The sequence below is a fragment of the Meles meles genome, chromosome 14 (genome assembly GCF_922984935.1).
Source record: "Meles meles chromosome 14, mMelMel3.1 paternal haplotype, whole genome shotgun sequence".
Classification (NCBI taxonomy): Eukaryota; Metazoa; Chordata; class Mammalia; order Carnivora; family Mustelidae; genus Meles; species Meles meles.
In genome coordinates this window covers 85,805,306-85,822,716 of record NC_060079.1, presented here as the reverse complement: position 1 = coordinate 85,822,716, position 17,411 = coordinate 85,805,306, and the positions used below count along the sequence as shown (strand labels likewise).

Sequence of the window (17,411 nt, the reverse complement as noted above, 5' to 3'; positions counted from 1 at the left end):
GCACTACCTCCCCTCCCTGGATGAAAACACGAGTCCCACGGGAGCCAGCTCGGCTCAGTACCCCAGTACTGATGAGTACCTCGGTGTTTAGATGGGATAGAAACCGTGGGAGAAATCAGTTTGATTCAAACTCTCTCGGGTTTCCAGCTGCGTGGAGGAGACACGGTAATAAGGGCAGTCTGACATTTAGGCCAACAGGAACGGCAGACGCAGACGAAGACATCATCCTGAAACTCATCCTGTCCTACTGGGAAGCCCCTGCTCATCTGCTTCTCGCCCGACACCCTCAAGCACTCCCGCACCCAGGCCCTAGGGCAAGGACACCAGGGAGCCCGGAAGAGGGGCAGAGGGGCTCAGCACAGAGGCTCTGAAGCCAACGCCCGAGACCCCACGGCCGGCCAGCCTCGTCTGTGTGAGACACTATTTCCCTTTTGGGGATCTGAAGGATGTGGCCTTGTCCTCCGCCGCTCTGCTTCTTGACAAGCCGCGCTTCCCTCAGAATCCCAGCACCGCCTCTGGGAATCAGTGCAGCCGGGAGGCTCTTCCTTGGGCTGGGCACGGACCTCCTACCACGGCTTTCCCACAGTCGTAACCGGCAGCCTGCTTGTCCGCCACAGATTCCAACTTCCCGAACGAACTGTAAGAGCCTCCCGGCACCGTCGAGCCCAAGTTAAATGGCAGGAGACGGATGGAGCAGAAGAACTGGGATTCAGCCCTGAGCACGGGCCGGCCTGCTCTCTGCCCTGTGGTTCTGGCCAGCCCAGAGCGCTCAGCCCCTGAGGCTGCCTCTCCAAGGTCCGGACGCCACACTCCCTACTTCCTGCCCCTGGCAGTGGTGATCGCAGTCTTGGCTAACGGGCTCCCAACGGCTGTCCCCCTTCCTGTCACAGCCAGGAGCGGGGGGAAGGCCTGGGCGCACCTGCAGAGCTAGCCACAGCTCCTGGGGAGGCTGGCATGCTGGATTTTTAGATTTCCAAGTTGTTTTTTTGTTGTTGTTGGTTTTTTTTTTAAGATTTATTTATTTGACAGAGAGAAATCACAAGTAGGCAGAGAGGCAGGCAGAGAGAGAGGAGGAAGCAGGCTCCCCACTGAGCAGAGAGCCCGATGCGGGGCTCGATCCCAGGACCCTGAGAGCATGACCTGAGCTGAAGGCAGAGGCTTAACCCACTGAGCCACCCAGGCGCCCCCCCCTTTTTAAAAAATATTTTGTTTATTTGAGAAAGACGGAGCTAGTGAGAGATAGCATGGGTGGGAAGGAGGGGGAGAAGCAGACTCCCCGCTAAGCAGGGAACCCAACGTGGGACTCAATCTCACGACCCTGGGATCATGCCCTGAGCTGAAGGCAGCTGCTTCACCGACGGAGCCACGCAGGCGCCCCAGCCCTCCCAGTTCCAGGTAACCCCTCCTGTAAGTGGCGGGGGTGTTCCTGCCTGCAGTGGAGCCCGGAGCTCAGGCTTGACTCTCACTGGCCAGCTAGCTGGCCACCTTGCGGAGGGAACTCCCTCTACCCTGCGTCCTCCGTCTGTAGACGGAGCTGGGCTGATGATTTCTGAGGTCGCTACCACACTTTGGTCCGGAGGACGGGTATCTGTCTGCCCAAGAAGCACGGTGAGCAGGGCACTGTGGGAAATGTGGGCAGTGCCCACAGAAGACTCCTGTTCTCCACAGAGCATCTGGACCGCCCTGCACTCCCGGAAACACAGGCCCTCGGGCCACACATATCAGAGCTGGCTGCTCAGCAGGGTCCCCAGGCAACTCCCCAGGTGAGAGTCAGGGCACGCACTCCCCACACACCTGCAGCCACACGCCCTCTCGAGCTCCGTTTTCACGTCTCTGTCCACAACCCCACACGTGCTTCTGCAATCTCAAGACAGGAGACCCACAAGGCAGGCGCACACAGCTGTGCACACGGCCTCACACTCAGCAGCCACCAGCGTCTGGAACAAGGGTCTACTGAGGGGACAGATACGGAGAAGAAAGGGAGAAGACGCAGCTCGCACACAGAGACGGAACGGCCGGCGTGGGAGACAGACGTGGGGGGCAGCACGTGAAAGCCGAGCCAGCGGCGGGAAGGGAGCCAGGACACGGCCGGCAGGGACGCAGACACTTGACAGGCCGTGCGGTCAGAAGACAAAGACCGCAACTTTGCTCAGCACCAACCACGAAGAAGTTCCCAGGCCTCGGTGCCTGCAACAGCCTCTCATCAGACTTTAAGGTGGTTTCACAGGAGACCTAAGGGGGCCTTCCAGCAATTCTTTCAAAAACCTACTGAACGATTTCACACCTTACAGGGCACTTGGGTGACCTGAGACCATGCTGGCTACTTCAGGCTGCCCTGGAGCGACGCCTGTGACTTCCTCTGCAGAACAGGAAAGGCAAACAAACGTGTCGCTTGCCAGTGTCCTTTACTAGGCAGAGAGAAACCTGCAAGCATGCTGTGGGCGGCCGCCAAGCGAGGCCCCGTGTGAGAGGAGCCCTGGCTTCCCCCAGACAAGGTCACTACACAGGGACCAGGCCGTCGACGCGCCCTCCCGCTTCTCAGACCACGTCCCAGGACGACCACCGGACGTGCCCACATCTTCCTCCCGGGCCCTCCCCAGGGTACCCGGCCCAGCCCGATGTAAACCGGGAGCACTGCAGGCCAGCCACGCTGCTGAGGCGTGCGGCTTCGGGCTGCATCCAGTCACGTCCGCTGCAGATCGCGTAACAGCAGACGCGATCGTGGTGAAAACCAGAAACTGAAAATGGAGAGCCCGAACAAACGAATCCTTCAAATCCGACTGCGCAGGACACCGAGGCGCAAGGCGCACCTGCGCTCAGATGGCCTGGCTCCGCCCCTCCGTCCCAAACCCCCCAGAGCCGGAGCTCCGCCCCTCTGTCCCAAACCACTGGAACCGTGCTGTTCACCACCGGCTGCTCTCAGCCGCACACACCGGGGCGGAGAAGCCCACGCGAGCGCCAAGCAAGGGCAGCCGCAAGAAGACCCTTCCTGCCCACGGAACCCCGGCTCCCTGCAGACCCAGCCGGTCCCCGCCGGGCCACGGGACACAACGCACCCGTCACCACAGCGGAGAGGGGCGCGCCACTGTCCTCGCAGCACTGCATCTGGGACGTCCGGTGCGCAGGTTAAGCCAGCACACAGACACGGGACAGCTGGAGAAAACGCTGGCGTGACGCAGACAAGCCATGAGAAGGCGCGTCTGGAGGAGCACATTAGAGGGAGCGACCGCGGACACACAAACGGAGCTTTCCCCGGGGAAACAGGACGGCAGAGAAACAAGAGGTCAGAGGCTGACACGTTAACGCCCGTTCCTCCGTTACCGACAACTCTCCACCCGTCTCCCGCCATACACGTGGAAGCGCGGCCACCGCGCCTGCGGCCGCTCGTCTTCCACAGAAATGCCACAATGTGGAGCCTGACGCCTCTTGTGGGTTCCTGCTTCCGGAAACCTGTGCCGGAGTCTTTCCCTTGGACGGAGGGAGGGCAGCGTTGGCACCAGCAGGTTAAGGCGCGTCAGTCTCCCTGCCGGGCCGGCCTGGCGTCCTTGGGCATGGCAGTGGTCTGCCGGCCCCTCTGTACACCCTCCCTCCCGCCAGCTCCGGAGCCGCTGCTTTCTTCCTCTGCGAGGGAGGAGCTTCTCATGAGCTCCCCGTCCCCTCCCCCCCACCCCGGTCCTGGCGGCCCCTGGAGCTCAGGGCCAACGTGCTTCCCGGACTTCACCGTTTCCACACACGCCCGGTCCCAGTGGCGACCGGCCTTGCAGATACTGGCACTTTCCAGGGACAGAACAACAGAATCAGTTTGTCACTCATTTAGGAAGTAACGACCTTTCTTTAGCGTAACACGCTGAACATCTGAAGCCTGTGGCAGTTCACCTCGAGCAGTGTCCGACCTTTTTGGAGGGACCCCATTATGCAATCTCAGACACGTCACTTCTGAGACTGTTTTTGAAATCAGCCACGTAGAAGCTAATTTTTTTTTTTTTTAAGATTTTATTTCTTTATCTGACAGACAGAGATCACAAGTAGGCAGAGAGCCAGTCAGGGGGATGCAGGGGAAGCAGGCTCCCCGCTGAGCAGAGCCAGACATGGGGCTTGATCCCAGGACCTGAGATCGTGACCTGAGCTGAAGGCAGAGGCTTAACCTGAGCCACCCAGGAGCCCCATGGAAGCTAATTTTATTTATGCATTTAATTTTCACCTCTTCTAGCATTTTTTATCTTTCTGAATAGTATCAAACTAAAACCTACTCTAAAATGTTTAATTTCGGGGGGGGCCAGGTAAATCAGTTGGTCTTCTCCCTCTCCCTTGGCTGCTCCCCCTGCTTGTGCCCTTTCTCTGTGTGTCAAAATAAAATAAAGTCTCTAAACAACAAAGTTTAACTTGATAACCCCATCATGCGCCCACACTGAAAGGAAACAAACTGAAACCACATGATGATTAAATCAGGGGCAACATCACAGCTCCGTGAAGCCCTTACCTTTCTCAGCCTTTCCGGGGAGAACTCCAGGCCAACGAGGAACAGAGTAAAGAACACACCAACCTCTCCCAAGGTCTCCACCTGCACGACAGACTGCAAACACAATTGTGAAACCACACAACCTGAAGCATTTCACATCTGAAGTGTGCGTCACAGAGTGATCTGATGCTAACGTACCCGGCGGGACCCCCTACAAAGCACAGTGTGGTTTTTTTGTTTATTTTTTAAGATTTTATGTATTTATTTGACAGACAGAGATCATAAGCAGGCAGAGAGGCAGAGAGTGAGAGGGAAGCAGGCTCGCCACTGAGCAGAGAACCTGATGGGGTTTGATCCCAGCACCCTGAGATCATGACCTGAGCCGAAGGCAGAGGCTTAACCCACTGAGCCCCCCAGGCGCCCCACACAGCATGTTTTTTAAACTGACTTTGAGCGTGCTCCGCGCCTGAGATGACTTGAACTTCCTGACTGCACTGTTCTTTTCCGTTTGCTGACTAGGGGAAGGACTCTCTTTTTTCCTAAGAACTCGCTCATGAATCACCTGTTTCCAGGTTCAGGAGCCGCTGCTGCTCTCTTCACTTTCGCTGGAGGGTGCTGCAGCACCGAGCCCCGAGCGCCCGCTCTCACGCGCCTCTGCACACGACTACGTGTACCTACTTTCCCCTGGGCGCCACAGCTGGCCACAATCCACAGGTTTCGAGACGCCGTGCTCTTGTGTTCCACGTTTGTTCTGGTTTTCCATTTGCGATTTACTTTCTACGCCGTCACGTGGTAGCAGAGAATGCTTTCCTCACCGCTCTACCTGACACCACCTACGTCACTTACACCGCTGGTTTCGGGTGGAGCCATGAACCGGACCTCCGAGAGCAAAGCACAGGCCTCCCCGCGTCTACGCTCCCCCCGAGCCATGGCGCAAGGACACGCACACAGCCCGCCAGCGGCGGACAGGACGGGCCCCGCCCTCTCTTCCATGCCATCTCCCTCCGTCCACTTCAACCTTTCTTACTCATTTTCGCTGAAACCTGCTTATTGTGCATTTTCCTGACACCACCCCGACTCGTACCTTTCAGCAGGGAAGTCTGCTTCACTTCGACTTATCGTGGTAACAGATTTCTGCTCCCACTCCCTCGACTTCTGGCTTTTCCTTTCCCTCCCTTTTTAAGACAAAGCTGTAACCTATGGCTTCAGACTGACACACTTGAACCTGTTCTCCTCCCCACAGTGAGCACAAGCTTATCAGCTTTCTACTAGGAAAAGATGAACGTTTGGCAGCATCACACTTCTTCCGTGAACCCCCCACTTCTGGCTGGAGCGCCCCGGTTTTCACCTTGGTCTACTGTAATGACGTTTTCCAAAGTGCAGCACATTTGTTAGGAACTGTAATATTTGTTGCTTCCAATTATAGTTTTCACCTTACTCAGCCTTTACTTATCATTTAGCCTTAATTCTCACAAGCAGTCATCGCTATGAAGAGAAAATAAAAAAGAAAAATACGCGTGTGTTTGCTACCATCTTAACCACTCTGGAAAGCGAGGGATGGGACAAGGGCAGGAAGACATTTTTCATCTACAAATAAAAAATTTCTTTTTTACCCACACCATTTTGTTCTCAAACACATGGAGATTACCTGTTCAGAAAACTGAATTAAAACCATTCTTCCCAGGGGCGCCCGGCTGGCTCAGTCAGTTGAGTGTCCAACTCTTGGTTTTGGCTCAAGTCACCATCTCAGGCTTAGTCACGATCTCACAGACCGGGCTCTGCACCCAGTGGGGAGTCCGCTTTTCTCCTTCTGCCCCTGCCCACACTCCATGGTGCCCTCGCTAATGTGTAAATCTTTTACTTTTTTATTTCTTTAAGATTTTATTTATTTATTTGAGACAGAGAGAGAGATCACAAGCAGGCAGAGAGGCAGGCGGGGGCGGGGGGAAGCAGACGCCCCACTGAGCAGGGAGTCTGATGTGGGGCTCCATCCCAGGACCCTGAGACCATGACCTGAGCTGAAGGCAGAGGCTTTGATCCACGGAGCCACCCAGGCGCCCTCTAATATATAAATCCTAAACAAATAAACAAACTCAAAACCGCTCTTCCCACAGGCACCCTGCCGCGCTGAGTCCGGGCCACAAGAGTACCTGCCACGAAGGTCCTGGGCTTTGAGCCCGAGCACAGCCCCCACCCCCCTGCCAATCAGACCACTGTTAAGATTACTTGGGGATGAGGACTTTTCCACACCTTCTTCTGTGTCCGGTGGAGAAGCTGCAGCACGTCTGTCCCGGGAGGCGTGTCCGTTAGCCGTAGGGCTGAGGCCGCCAGTGGAGCCCACACCTCTCGCTGCCTGCCTGTCCCTGTCCCCTGTCCCTGTCCCCGTGCTCCTTCTGAGGACTCTGCGCGTTCCTCACCACCCCCACGCTCCTTCTGGGCGGGACTCATGACACTCCCTCTGGGCATTCTCTGTCCCTTTTGTCTGAACTGTGTGGATCTAGACGCCAGACTCCGGAGTCCCCCGAGGGCCACAACACAGGCTGAAGCTCACGGCCTCTGCCACAGCCTCTCCTGCAACAGCCGCCTCTACCCCAGCACTCACGGTCTCCCGGGGCTCTCGCAACACCCCACATTTAGGCTTGTTAATTCATCACTACTTTACCATATGATACAAATATTTGAATTACATATTTAATCCAGCATTTTGAGTTGCTTTCAGTGTCTGAATAATAGAATTCATACTATTACCGGAAACAGAATTTCCAAAACTAATAAAACTTAAAGACACGCAGCAGGATTTTTTCTCTAGTCGAGTCATCCATCCAATGAACAAAATTACTTCCTTACGGTTTAGAAATTTCTTACGAAACTTTATAGAGCATCTTCTTCAACATGGTTTATAAGAAACTGCTATCTTAAGTAATTCAAGTTCAAAACGTCAAAACCCTTTAGTCCGTGCCTCTTCGGTGTTCTGTTAAAGGATACTACAAGAGTTAGATTCTGCTCTTACCTTAATACTGTTCAGCCCTGAAGGCCCCAGAAGTACACCACAAATAATATAACCGAACATCGTAGGCAGCCCTATTGTTGTGCACAGCCAGCCACAAGGTAAAGACAGCATTCCTATGGTAACGATGTCCTGGAGGGAAATAAACAAAAAACAGACATAGACTCTTGAGATAATCGTGGGCAGGACAAGAAGGGGCTGGTGGCAGAGACAGCAGGTGTCCTGCCCAGGTTTGAGCCCCCCCCAACCCCAGGAGTCGGCCACTCCCAGCACTCCTTGGGGGTCACGGACCTTCCTCTCCTGGGCGCTGCCATCTTCCTGAAGAGCAGCACGAATCCCGGCACCTGGGAGGCTGCTGGAGACCCAGCAGGGTGTCCGGAGCCCAAGGGCCTTCCCTGAGCAGGCGGCCCCAGTCACTCCTACGCCTGTTCCCCTCCCTGGTCCAGCCCCAAGCAGTGATCTCCGCCCACAGCACTGTCCACTGCAAATCTTTCCGTAATCCCACACCTTCTCTCCCCACTGGCTTCCCCAGAAGGCACAGACGGGAATCCAGCTCAGTCTTGAACGCCTGTCCCCTCTGGGGGAGCCGGAGCTCGCCCGCACCCGCGTCTACACGAAGCCACCACGACACAGGAGCCGAAGCCTCTTGGCCTCGTCCCATGCTCCTTCTCGGGGCCGAGCTGGAGCCCATCAGAGTAGCTCTTGACTTCATAGACTCCCAAATTCCCAGAAGAAAAATTAATTTTCATTTTAAATATTAAAATGCCTTATTCCCTTATTCTTTTGGGGAAAAAATAAAGATGAAGAGAAAATGTTTCAAGTCACAGGAAACACGGGATGCTAGTACAGTCTCTGCTGGGAGGAAGGTCGCGCACCCTATCACGACGCTCAGGAAGTAAAGCTCCGTCTTCCTTCACGTGAGCACCAGGAAACGGGAAAGGAGTGGGGGTGAGAGGGAGCAGACAGACAGACGACCTTTAGAAAGTGGTGATCTGCGCGTGGAATGGTGGCGTCTCTGGGTTTGGTCAAGATGTACCGGTTGTTCTGGGAGTCGATCAGCATGCTGAGACCCAAATCGTCCTCCACGTCCCGCTTGGTGAGGTTCTGCTTGGAATTAGCCTCTTTGTCCTCTACCCTGAGCACTGCCTCAAAATTGACCCCTTTCACCTGCGAGAATAACCAACACTGTGTCACTGGAAACAAGGAGATGTTCTCAATTTTTAGAGCGAAAATTCTATAGAGAAGTGACAGGAAACGTGTCCAGTGTTCTGTCGTGCGGCGAAAGACGGACACATGCTCGTGAACATGCGTGAGACAGTTATTTCGAGTACAGAAGTGACTTAAGGCTGGAAGTGTTTAGGGTTCCTCTGACTTCCAGACACCTGCTCGACCTGACTCAGGCTACACCTGTACCAAGAAACACGCATTTGATCCTCAGCCCCCTTCCTGGCTGACAGCGCCCACAACCCGCGTGATTCCCTGCGTGTGAGGAGAAACAGGAGCACCTCACGGGCGCTCCGCAGCCTCGCCTGCGCTCATGGCAGTGAGGGCATTTTTAGGAAGCCGCTAGGTCCCCACAGGACGGGGCTGCGGGAGGGAAGGGGGCCAGAGGCTGAGTTCCTCACAGGCCCACACGAGGCGGCTCCCAGCAAACCCTGACGCGGGGCTTCGGAGGCGTCCGGCTGGGAGGAGGGGCCGCCCGGGCGAGCGGCATCCACTCTTCACCCCTTACCACCTGGCCGTTCCTCAGCTGCGTCCTTCACAATGTCACCGTCACAGCAAAGAAACTGTTTTCCCACGTTCTGGGAGCCCGAGGAGAGGGCTGTGGGACCCTCTGGAACCCGTGACGGACCTCTGAAACGGGGGAAGCGCTGGGGTGAGCCCTTGTCTGCAGGGTCCGCACAGACCCAAGGTGCCAGCGGCAGAAGCGGACTGGAGGGGCGTGGCAGGGACAGCCCGATGGCCGGACACGGAAGAGCCCGGTGAGCACCGTGCAAAGGGCAGGCAGGCCCCTTCAAGGAGACAGTCACGCGTGCCCCCCTGCCAGGGCCAGCGATGTCCGAGAGCAGCCTGCGCGGTGCTCACGCCCTGAGCAGGGTTCCCACCTGCTTTGCGACGTCCTTCTAGGACTAACAAGCGCTTTCTGGCATTAATGTCATTTTCCCCAGAGAATCCTCAACCTGTCACGGCAAGCGAGATGTCTGAAAGCCCACGTCGGATACGCGTCCTAGAAGGGCTTTACGGCTCCCCTGGGCAGATCAGCACTGAAGCCTGACTGTCCCAGAGCAAGCTTTCTTGAGACCAGAGTCCCAGTCCCCCTGAAGGCAAAAGTGGGACAGAGACGGGCCGCTGGTGGGACACTGACAAAAACGCAAGGCAAAGTCCAGGGTGACCTAGCGGACTCCCACGTGACCAAACCGATCTCTTTCTGAGCCCCGCGGGTGTTCTGGTCCCGTCTCACTTCCAGTCCACACCGCGACAGGCGTGCCGGCGAACTCAGCCGCACACCCTCCCTGCACGCAGCCCGAGCGGAGAGGGAAGCGTCCTGGACTGCTACTCACTGATTTGTTGTCATCGAAAGCGTGTTCCTCTATTTCCTCCTCGAGGCGATCGGCTGCCTTTCTCACATCCTCCAGAATTTCATCAAGTATGGACAAGCTTCTGTTCTGATGCTGCATGTTTTTGAGAGCTTCGACCTGATGTTTTTCCGCTGCCAGAAGTTCCACATATTCTGTCTCCTCCTGTTCGTTGGTGAGAAATGAAATCTGGGTTTATTAAGAAAGAGGCCAGGCCAGGACTTCCATCCGGGTGCCTGGCCCGGCCACGCCAACCAACATGCTCTCGCTGCCAAATCCGCTCGTAATCGTGTGTGTGGGGCTCCGGCCAGCGAGAGAAGGTCGAGCACCCTACATCACTCAAACATCACGAGCTCGGCAAAACGTCAGGGAAAGCTATGTGATGGACACACCAACCAACGTGCTACAGCCCTGAGTGAATTCTGAAGGTCATCTACTCACGCAAAGCCCCTCACCGGACAGACTCTACCCCAGACGCCACGCCGACCACGTATGGACGGCCGCACTCCACAGACACCTGTGGTCCTGGACCACCGGCAGGCGGTGACGTCTGTTCAGATGAGACATCAAGGTCTGCTGCCGACATACAGTCACACATGCTAAAGACACGCTCCTGAATCAAGGGGCCGAAAACCCTGACGCAGCCATGTACCCCATTACCGTGTTTCTACCAAATACACTGTACTTTGGTAAAGAGCATTTAACAGTCTGTCCCCTCCCTACCGTTTGAACTGCGTGTTGATACCACAGGCTTTCTGTGAAAATGAAGTTCATGTACCAGTGGTCTCTGACTTGGGATGGCTGGACTTACACTTCCTGACCTCGTGATGGTGTGAGAGTGACGCACGCTCGGTAGAAACCACACTCGGCGTTCGGGTGTGATCTTTCCCGGGCTAGCCATAGGCAGCGGGATCCTCTCTCATGATGCTGGGCCGTGGCATGGGGCCACAGCTGCCCATCGGCCAGCTGGCACATGGCGCACGACGGACACAAGGACACGCACTCCGCATTCGCGTTCAGTACAGAATTCAACACAGCGCGTCACTACAGAGCGGGCTTCACGTCAGATAACTCTGCCACAGCTCTGGGCAGCTCGGGTGGCTCAAATGCATTTCTGACTTGCTGTATTTTCACCTTGCGACGGGCTCACTGGGACAAAACCCCATCGTAAGTCAAGGAAGATCGGTATTTAAAGTGTCTGACGTAAACAGCGTGAATGACGGCTAAAAAAATGACACGTAAATACACATCCGACAGCGATGGGCTCGTCTCTCCGTTTTAAAAATACACGTCGTCGAAACGCGGACCTCAAATGCACGTACTGTGGAAAAGGAGCGTTAGCACTGGAATCTTCAGCAGACGGACTCTACAGCCAGCCTTCACACTAGGAAGAACTGTTGTCAGAAACTCAAACTGCCCACGGTGGTTCCAAGTGTACTTACTTCCACGTCGGTTTATAGTCACTGCTTCAACCACCTGGGAATTTGCACAACAGAGAAAAGCACCGCAACGACCTGCAAGTCCTGCAAGGGGCTGAGCTAAGGTGGCCCGCACAAGGAAGGGACACTTCCCGCACACGCTCTGCTGCAGACAGGGGCCCAAGCGCCCGCCGCCCCCTCCCCGGACCCCCCCGGACCTGCTCTCTGGCTCGGAGCGGGCCGCACTGACCTTGATCGCAGCCTCTCTCAGGGCCTCCAGGCGCTGCCTGCTGCTCTCCTTCATGTTCACAACGTCCCTGTAGTCTCCCTGCAGGGCTCTCTGGAGGCCGTGGATTGCCTGGAACACCGAGTTTTCGCTTTCGTTCAGCTCTTTTTGGAAAATTTCGAACGTGTGCACCTGAAACAGCTTCTCCTCATCTGACAGGCCGCTGTCTTTCTCCACCGCTCTGATCGCACTTCTCAGTTTGTTGAGAACCACAGTCTTTTGGCGAAGAAGCCCAGAGAGCTTCCTGCAACCGTCGAGGACCCACTGCTTCCGCTGCGTGCCGGCGGCTCCCCGGCCTCGGTGTAACTTGATGGCGTGCTTCGCCACCTCTTCAGGTTCCGCAGCACTGGCCACCAGACGAAGCAGCGCGAGCAGCACCCACACGGAATTTCCTTCCAGCACCTTCATGATCCGGGTGTAGAGGACAGGGCAGCACCGTCCGAAGGCCTCCGCCAACGTGGGCTTGCGCGTCACACACACAGTTTCAGCTGAAGAAGAGATTTACGGTCGCATACGCTTGAACGACGACTCGTTCCCACTGAGATCAGAGTTAAAAGTATTAAATAATGACATCCAGAAAACGGCCACTTTTTTGAAGAGGTTACTTTGCCCAGATAAACAGTCATATCTGAACTACTACACCTGGACCTAAATCAAACGCTGAATATTAAAGTACGGCGCCTGGTAAAGAATTGGGACTCAAGGCTACGCCGAATTTAAAGGCAATTTTTCTTTTTAAAGAAAACTTAGCTTCCTATACCTACTAAATGTACTGTGTGCAAAACACAAAGCCCAACTCAACTCGAGGGTCTACATATTAAAGGCCAGAAAGTACCATCGACTTCTGCTACCTCGGATCCGTGAATCACCCGGAGGAAACACGCTCCACATTTCTGAATGAAACCCTCTGAGCGACTATTAGCTTACTCTACCATACTGTTTTCTTACCAAAATCTTTAGGTATTTTACTGAATTTCCAAAGTCACAGATGTCAAACGCAGAAAAAGAAAATCACAAAACACCATCACACCTGGATCGATAGGGCTTTACTAAATGTTCAAACATTCTCTATGATCCAAGTGTGGCTCCTTCTCTCCCTCTCCTGAGGAAGTGCCCAGGCACCACGAGGGCACCGATCCCAACGGAAGCACAGACCGGACCGACCGTGACAGGCGCAGGTTTCTCGGCAGCAGTGGGTGCCGTGGCTGTGGTTCCCGGTTACACCGGAGGGCAGGGCCGTGTCCTCCAGGGGAACGAGTGCTCGAGAAGCAGCGTTGGCAAGCCACCAAGAAATCACCTCGGAGGCAGGAACACGGAGAACTAAGTAGGAAAAGTAATAAACACAAGGCCGGCCAGCAAGCTACGCCCGAAAAAGCAGCCACCGCCACCTGGTGACCCGGCCACCAGGCACAAGCACTTGTGTCAGGAAAGAAACCAAACCTGCCGTCTACACAAGCCGCGCGGTTTAAACAAAACAAAACACTAATACGAACGCATCATTCACAGCAGCATCCCACGGGCCATCACGTCCAGTGTGCCAGTCGTCTCTCTCCCTGGGGACCTGCCGACTCAAAACACGCCGCTGTACCTCAGTTTCACCGGGAGCCCTAACGCTCACGAGTTAGGAAACCAGACTAACTGGTTTCCCGGGCAAAACAGATCAGAGGCGGCAAGAACGAGACTGTTGCATTTCTGGAGGTAAAATTCTGACCCTACCAAGAAAGGGCAGCCAAGACCACGTGCAGACCGAGCAGAGCTTCTGGAAACCAGCACAAGACCTCTGCAAAGACCGGCGCCCCAGGGATTTGGTGAGGGCTGAACCGAAAATACCACTACTGGAGGACGGGAGGGACATCTGTCCATCAAAAGTCACCGAACAATATTATACTCTGGCTCAGTACTCTGGTCAGAAAGTCAGGAAACTTCTCAGTTTCGTACATTTTTGAATCCCTCAGCTCCTGAGGTCACAAAGAATCATGTACCCACAATAGTTCACTTTCTCCCCACGAGGCAGGGAACATGAGAACATGCCACCTAAGTCACCCAACTTCATGGTACGGTTTTAATATAACTTTAAGTAAATGTTACCACCTTAAAAGTAAATAAATGATTAATCACAGTAATGCCTAGCAACATAGTTAATCTGTCATTTCAACGACTCATTTACGGCTAAGCTCCTACTGTCCCAGGGACAGAAAGCATTCAATCATACTTCAGAAGCGCATGCTTTTTTAGTATCTTTCAGAACCAAGACAGAGATTTCCAGAGCTTGTCCATGTGTCCCATTTTCCCTAAGAGATCTAAGAAAGCGATTCTTGTATGGATTTCAAACTGCAGACAAATAACCGGCCACACAGTTTGTGAACGACACGCTTCCACTCATCTCTGCTTCCTTCCCCAGACCAGTTCCTGAAATTAAAGAGTATAACTCTACTCCACGACATATGACGGGCTGTTAATTTTTATGAGAAATCATGGAGAATTTTAGTTGTGGTCATACAATATTTCTACGAATTTGTGTCCTGAACATGAAACTGAAATGATTTATAGACTCTGAAAATATAAATCACTCCTTCTTCATAAATTCAATTTCATCTAACCTTCAAACTCGGCTGCCAAATTCCACCCACGACTAAACTGTTGCATGCTTTTTCTTGAGTAAATAATACACATTTCTAGCTCAGTGTTTTATTATTGTTACCTTCAATTATAAAAAAGACACTTTGGATTTATTGTATTTTTATAATGCAGTCCTAGAATTTCTAAATATATCTTTTTAAGACTGTATTTATCTGAGAGAGAGAGAAAGGGAGAGAGCATGTGCACGCTCCCGAAGCAGAGGGAGAAGCAGACCCTCACTGAGCAGAGTCTGAAGCAGGGCTCGATCCCACGACCCCGAGATCAGGACGTGAGCCAAAGGCAGACACTTCCCCGACTGAACCACCCAGGCATCCTAGAATTTCTGTATCTCGATTCACTGATCCAAACTCAGTGTGTTTGAGGACGGCCTGTCACACGGGCCCCACGACTCCTTTTATACAGCATTGTGGAATGACACTCTGTGGAGGGGAGAGCGGACAGGGGCTGTCAGGGGCCAGGGAAGGGGGCAGAGGGACCCTGTGGTGGAAATGGTCTGTGTCTCGGCAGCGCTGGTGGCCCCGGGAATGCAGGCGTGACAGACTCGCACGGATCTGAGCACACACACGCGTGCATGCCGAACACGCCGTCTGCGCCGGTGGGAGGATCGGACCAAAGCCGTCTTCTACTCACACCGTACGTTTTGTCAGGAGCTGTCACTGGGGATATCTGGGGGAAAGACCTACGGGATTTCTTTGTATTAGTTCTTTTAACTGTCCGTGTTACCTCAAAGTAATTATCTCAAAGTGAAACTCTAAAAATGGAATATAAAGGCTTACCGTTTCCCACTAAACCCTCATCAAGTTTAATGATCACCATTTACCCTGCAGAACAAGGAAAACACATCCAAGGCTAGGAAACATCCTAAACCAGAGCCGAAGGTTTTCAAGATGTCTCTGCGGCAGTAAAACACAAGGTCACTTTCGCTCAGAGCAACACCAGAATCAGGGCTCTGAACACGATTCCCAAAACTTATCTTAAAATTGATGAGATTACTTGATCAAGAATACATAGATTTAATAAGAAGTTATTTAGAATAAAAAGGCAAATGGATTCACCATTAAGCAGACTCAAAAAAATCAAAAACAAAAAAAAAACTTCCAATATCTTTCAGGGTGCCTGGGCGGTTCAGCATCCAACTCTTGGTTCCGGCTTAGGTCACGATCTCGCGGGTGGTGGGGTTGAGCCTGGTGTCAGGCTGCACGCTAAGCGGGGAGTCAGCTCGGATTCTCTCTCCCTCTCCCCCTTGTCCCTCCCCCCAGCACGCACCGCTCTCTCTCAAATAAATCTTCTTGGAAGCATTTCCGAACTGTCGTATGAAAGTCACGTTACTCTGAACCACTTGAAGGCCTTCAGTAATTCGTAAATGTTCTATCATTTACTGGATAAAGAGCTCAAAAGCAAAGCACGATCATGTAGTCTGAAACCAGCCTTTTTCAGAGCGAAGTCACCCGAGCTAAAGATTTCTCCCACATGCCCCCAGCTCTGGGCTCCAGGGGACCGCAGGTACGTAAAGGGACTGTTTTCTCAGACGTGGGATGGGAGTCGGAGCCCTAGAGTCCGGGGGGGTTGCTGAAGTCCCTTCGGGGAAGGGGGCTGGGGAGGCCGATGGGGAGGGGAACTGCTCTGTTTGCTTCCGTTTTCTGGAACGGTCCGAAACGTGACAACCTCGGGCTCTGCCTCCCAGCCGCCGCGGGATCCCGCATCGTCTCTCTTCCTCTGGGCCTTCCAGACCCACCTTCCCCAACGTTCCTGACCAAAGCGCGGGAAAGGCTCTAGTTCCTAGACCCGCCGCCGGTCAGGCCGAGGTCGCCCCGGCCGGGCTCCGGCCCAGCCCTGCGGAGGAGCCGGCCGCACCCACTCGCCCAGCCGAGACCCGAGCGCGGGCACACCGACCTGTAGCGCAGGCGAGCGGAGCCACAGGCAGGAGACCCCAGCGCAGGCGGTGCGGGACGCGGGAGGACAGTCCACCAGTCCGCGGTCATTCCGCTTCTCCTGAAGGAGGAAGACGTGAAGGTCATTTGTAGGGAGCGGCTTGGCGTCCGAATCCGCTCTTTTCGTGCAGACGTTTGCTTGCTTCACGCGCGGAGACCACAAGCAGGCGGAGAGGGAAGCCCGATGCGGGGCTCGACCCCAGCACCCGGGACCACGACCTGAGCCGCCCGGGCGCCCCGGCAGGAGAACTTCTCGGGGACGCCAGCGACGCTTCCCGGCAGCCTGACCGGGCGACGAGCCGGACAGAAGGCTGACCCCGAGGGCGACCCCACGAGCGCGCAACGACGGAGGCCGGGCCGGCGCGCTCCCCCGGGCTCGGGGTTCCGCGGCGCGACCGGCGGGCAGAGCCTCGGGAAGGCACCCGCTCCCGGAGCCGACGGCCGCCCCGGGTCGGGGGACGGGCCGCGCCGCCTCCCGCGGTGACCGCCGGCCGGCGGGGGTCGCCGCCCTCGCCCGCGATCGGGGGCCGCAGGGACGCACGAGGGGCTCCGGCTTCCGCGCGGCGTCTGAGGCGGGAGCCTGGGAGCCGAGCGGCGGCCGCCCAGCTCCGCCCGGGACGCCAAGGGGCCGCGCTCCGGGAGGCCGCCCGGCGTGCGCGCGACCCGGGGGCGGGGGAGGAGGGCGCGACCCCGGGCAGGAGCAGCGGCCGAGGGGCCGGGGCAGCGGAGACCCCCGCGGACCGAGCCTCGAGGCCCCGCGGCCCAGCTGCGAGCGGGGCTCACCTGGACGCGGCCCGGCAGACGTGCGGAGCCGACAGGGGCGCGCCTCGACCGCATCCCTTTCCAGGCGGCAGGTCCGCCCCCGGGGCGGGGACCCGGACGCGGTCCGGCGCGAGGAGGGTCCCGAGGCCCGTCGACCGCTCCGGAGCGCCGCCGCCGAGGACGCGGCCCAGAGGGAGAAGCGTCCGCTTAGGAGGGCGGAGCCTGAGTCCCGTCGGCCCCCGGGCGGCGCAGTGCTCGTCGGGATTTGTAGGAGAGGGCGCGCTTGGTCCCGTCGGCCCCCGGGCGGCGCAGTGCTCGTCGGGATTTGTAGG

The 17,411-nt window shown here is 55.7% G+C and overlaps 1 protein-coding gene across 6 annotated transcripts in view; it reads right to left on the bottom strand.

Annotated features, from left to right (window-relative positions):
• The window catches only part of TMCO3 (transmembrane and coiled-coil domains 3), a 33,675-nt gene extending 16,367 nt beyond the window's left edge, over nt 1–17,308 (bottom strand). The window contains exons 1-7 of one of the 6 annotated variants that reach the window (XM_045977948.1): nt 17,101–17,142; nt 16,280–16,378; nt 11,711–12,284; nt 10,028–10,207; nt 8,442–8,633; nt 7,470–7,598; nt 4,481–4,573 (exon numbers count right to left, since the gene is read on the bottom strand). In XM_045977948.1, coding sequence (XP_045833904.1) covers nt 4,481–4,573; nt 7,470–7,598; nt 8,442–8,633; nt 10,028–10,207; nt 11,711–12,154 — 1,038 coding nt within the window. In that variant the 5' untranslated portion in view covers nt 12,155–12,284; nt 16,280–16,378; nt 17,101–17,142. Of the gene's footprint in view, nt 1–4,480; nt 4,574–7,469; nt 7,599–8,441; nt 8,634–10,027; nt 10,208–11,710; nt 12,285–16,279; nt 16,379–17,100 lie in introns of all 6 variants that reach the window. The other 5 variants (XM_045977949.1, XR_006814877.1, XM_045977950.1 and 2 more) reach the window with 5 other exon arrangements.
• Between the last annotated feature and the right edge of the window lie 103 nt (nt 17,309–17,411).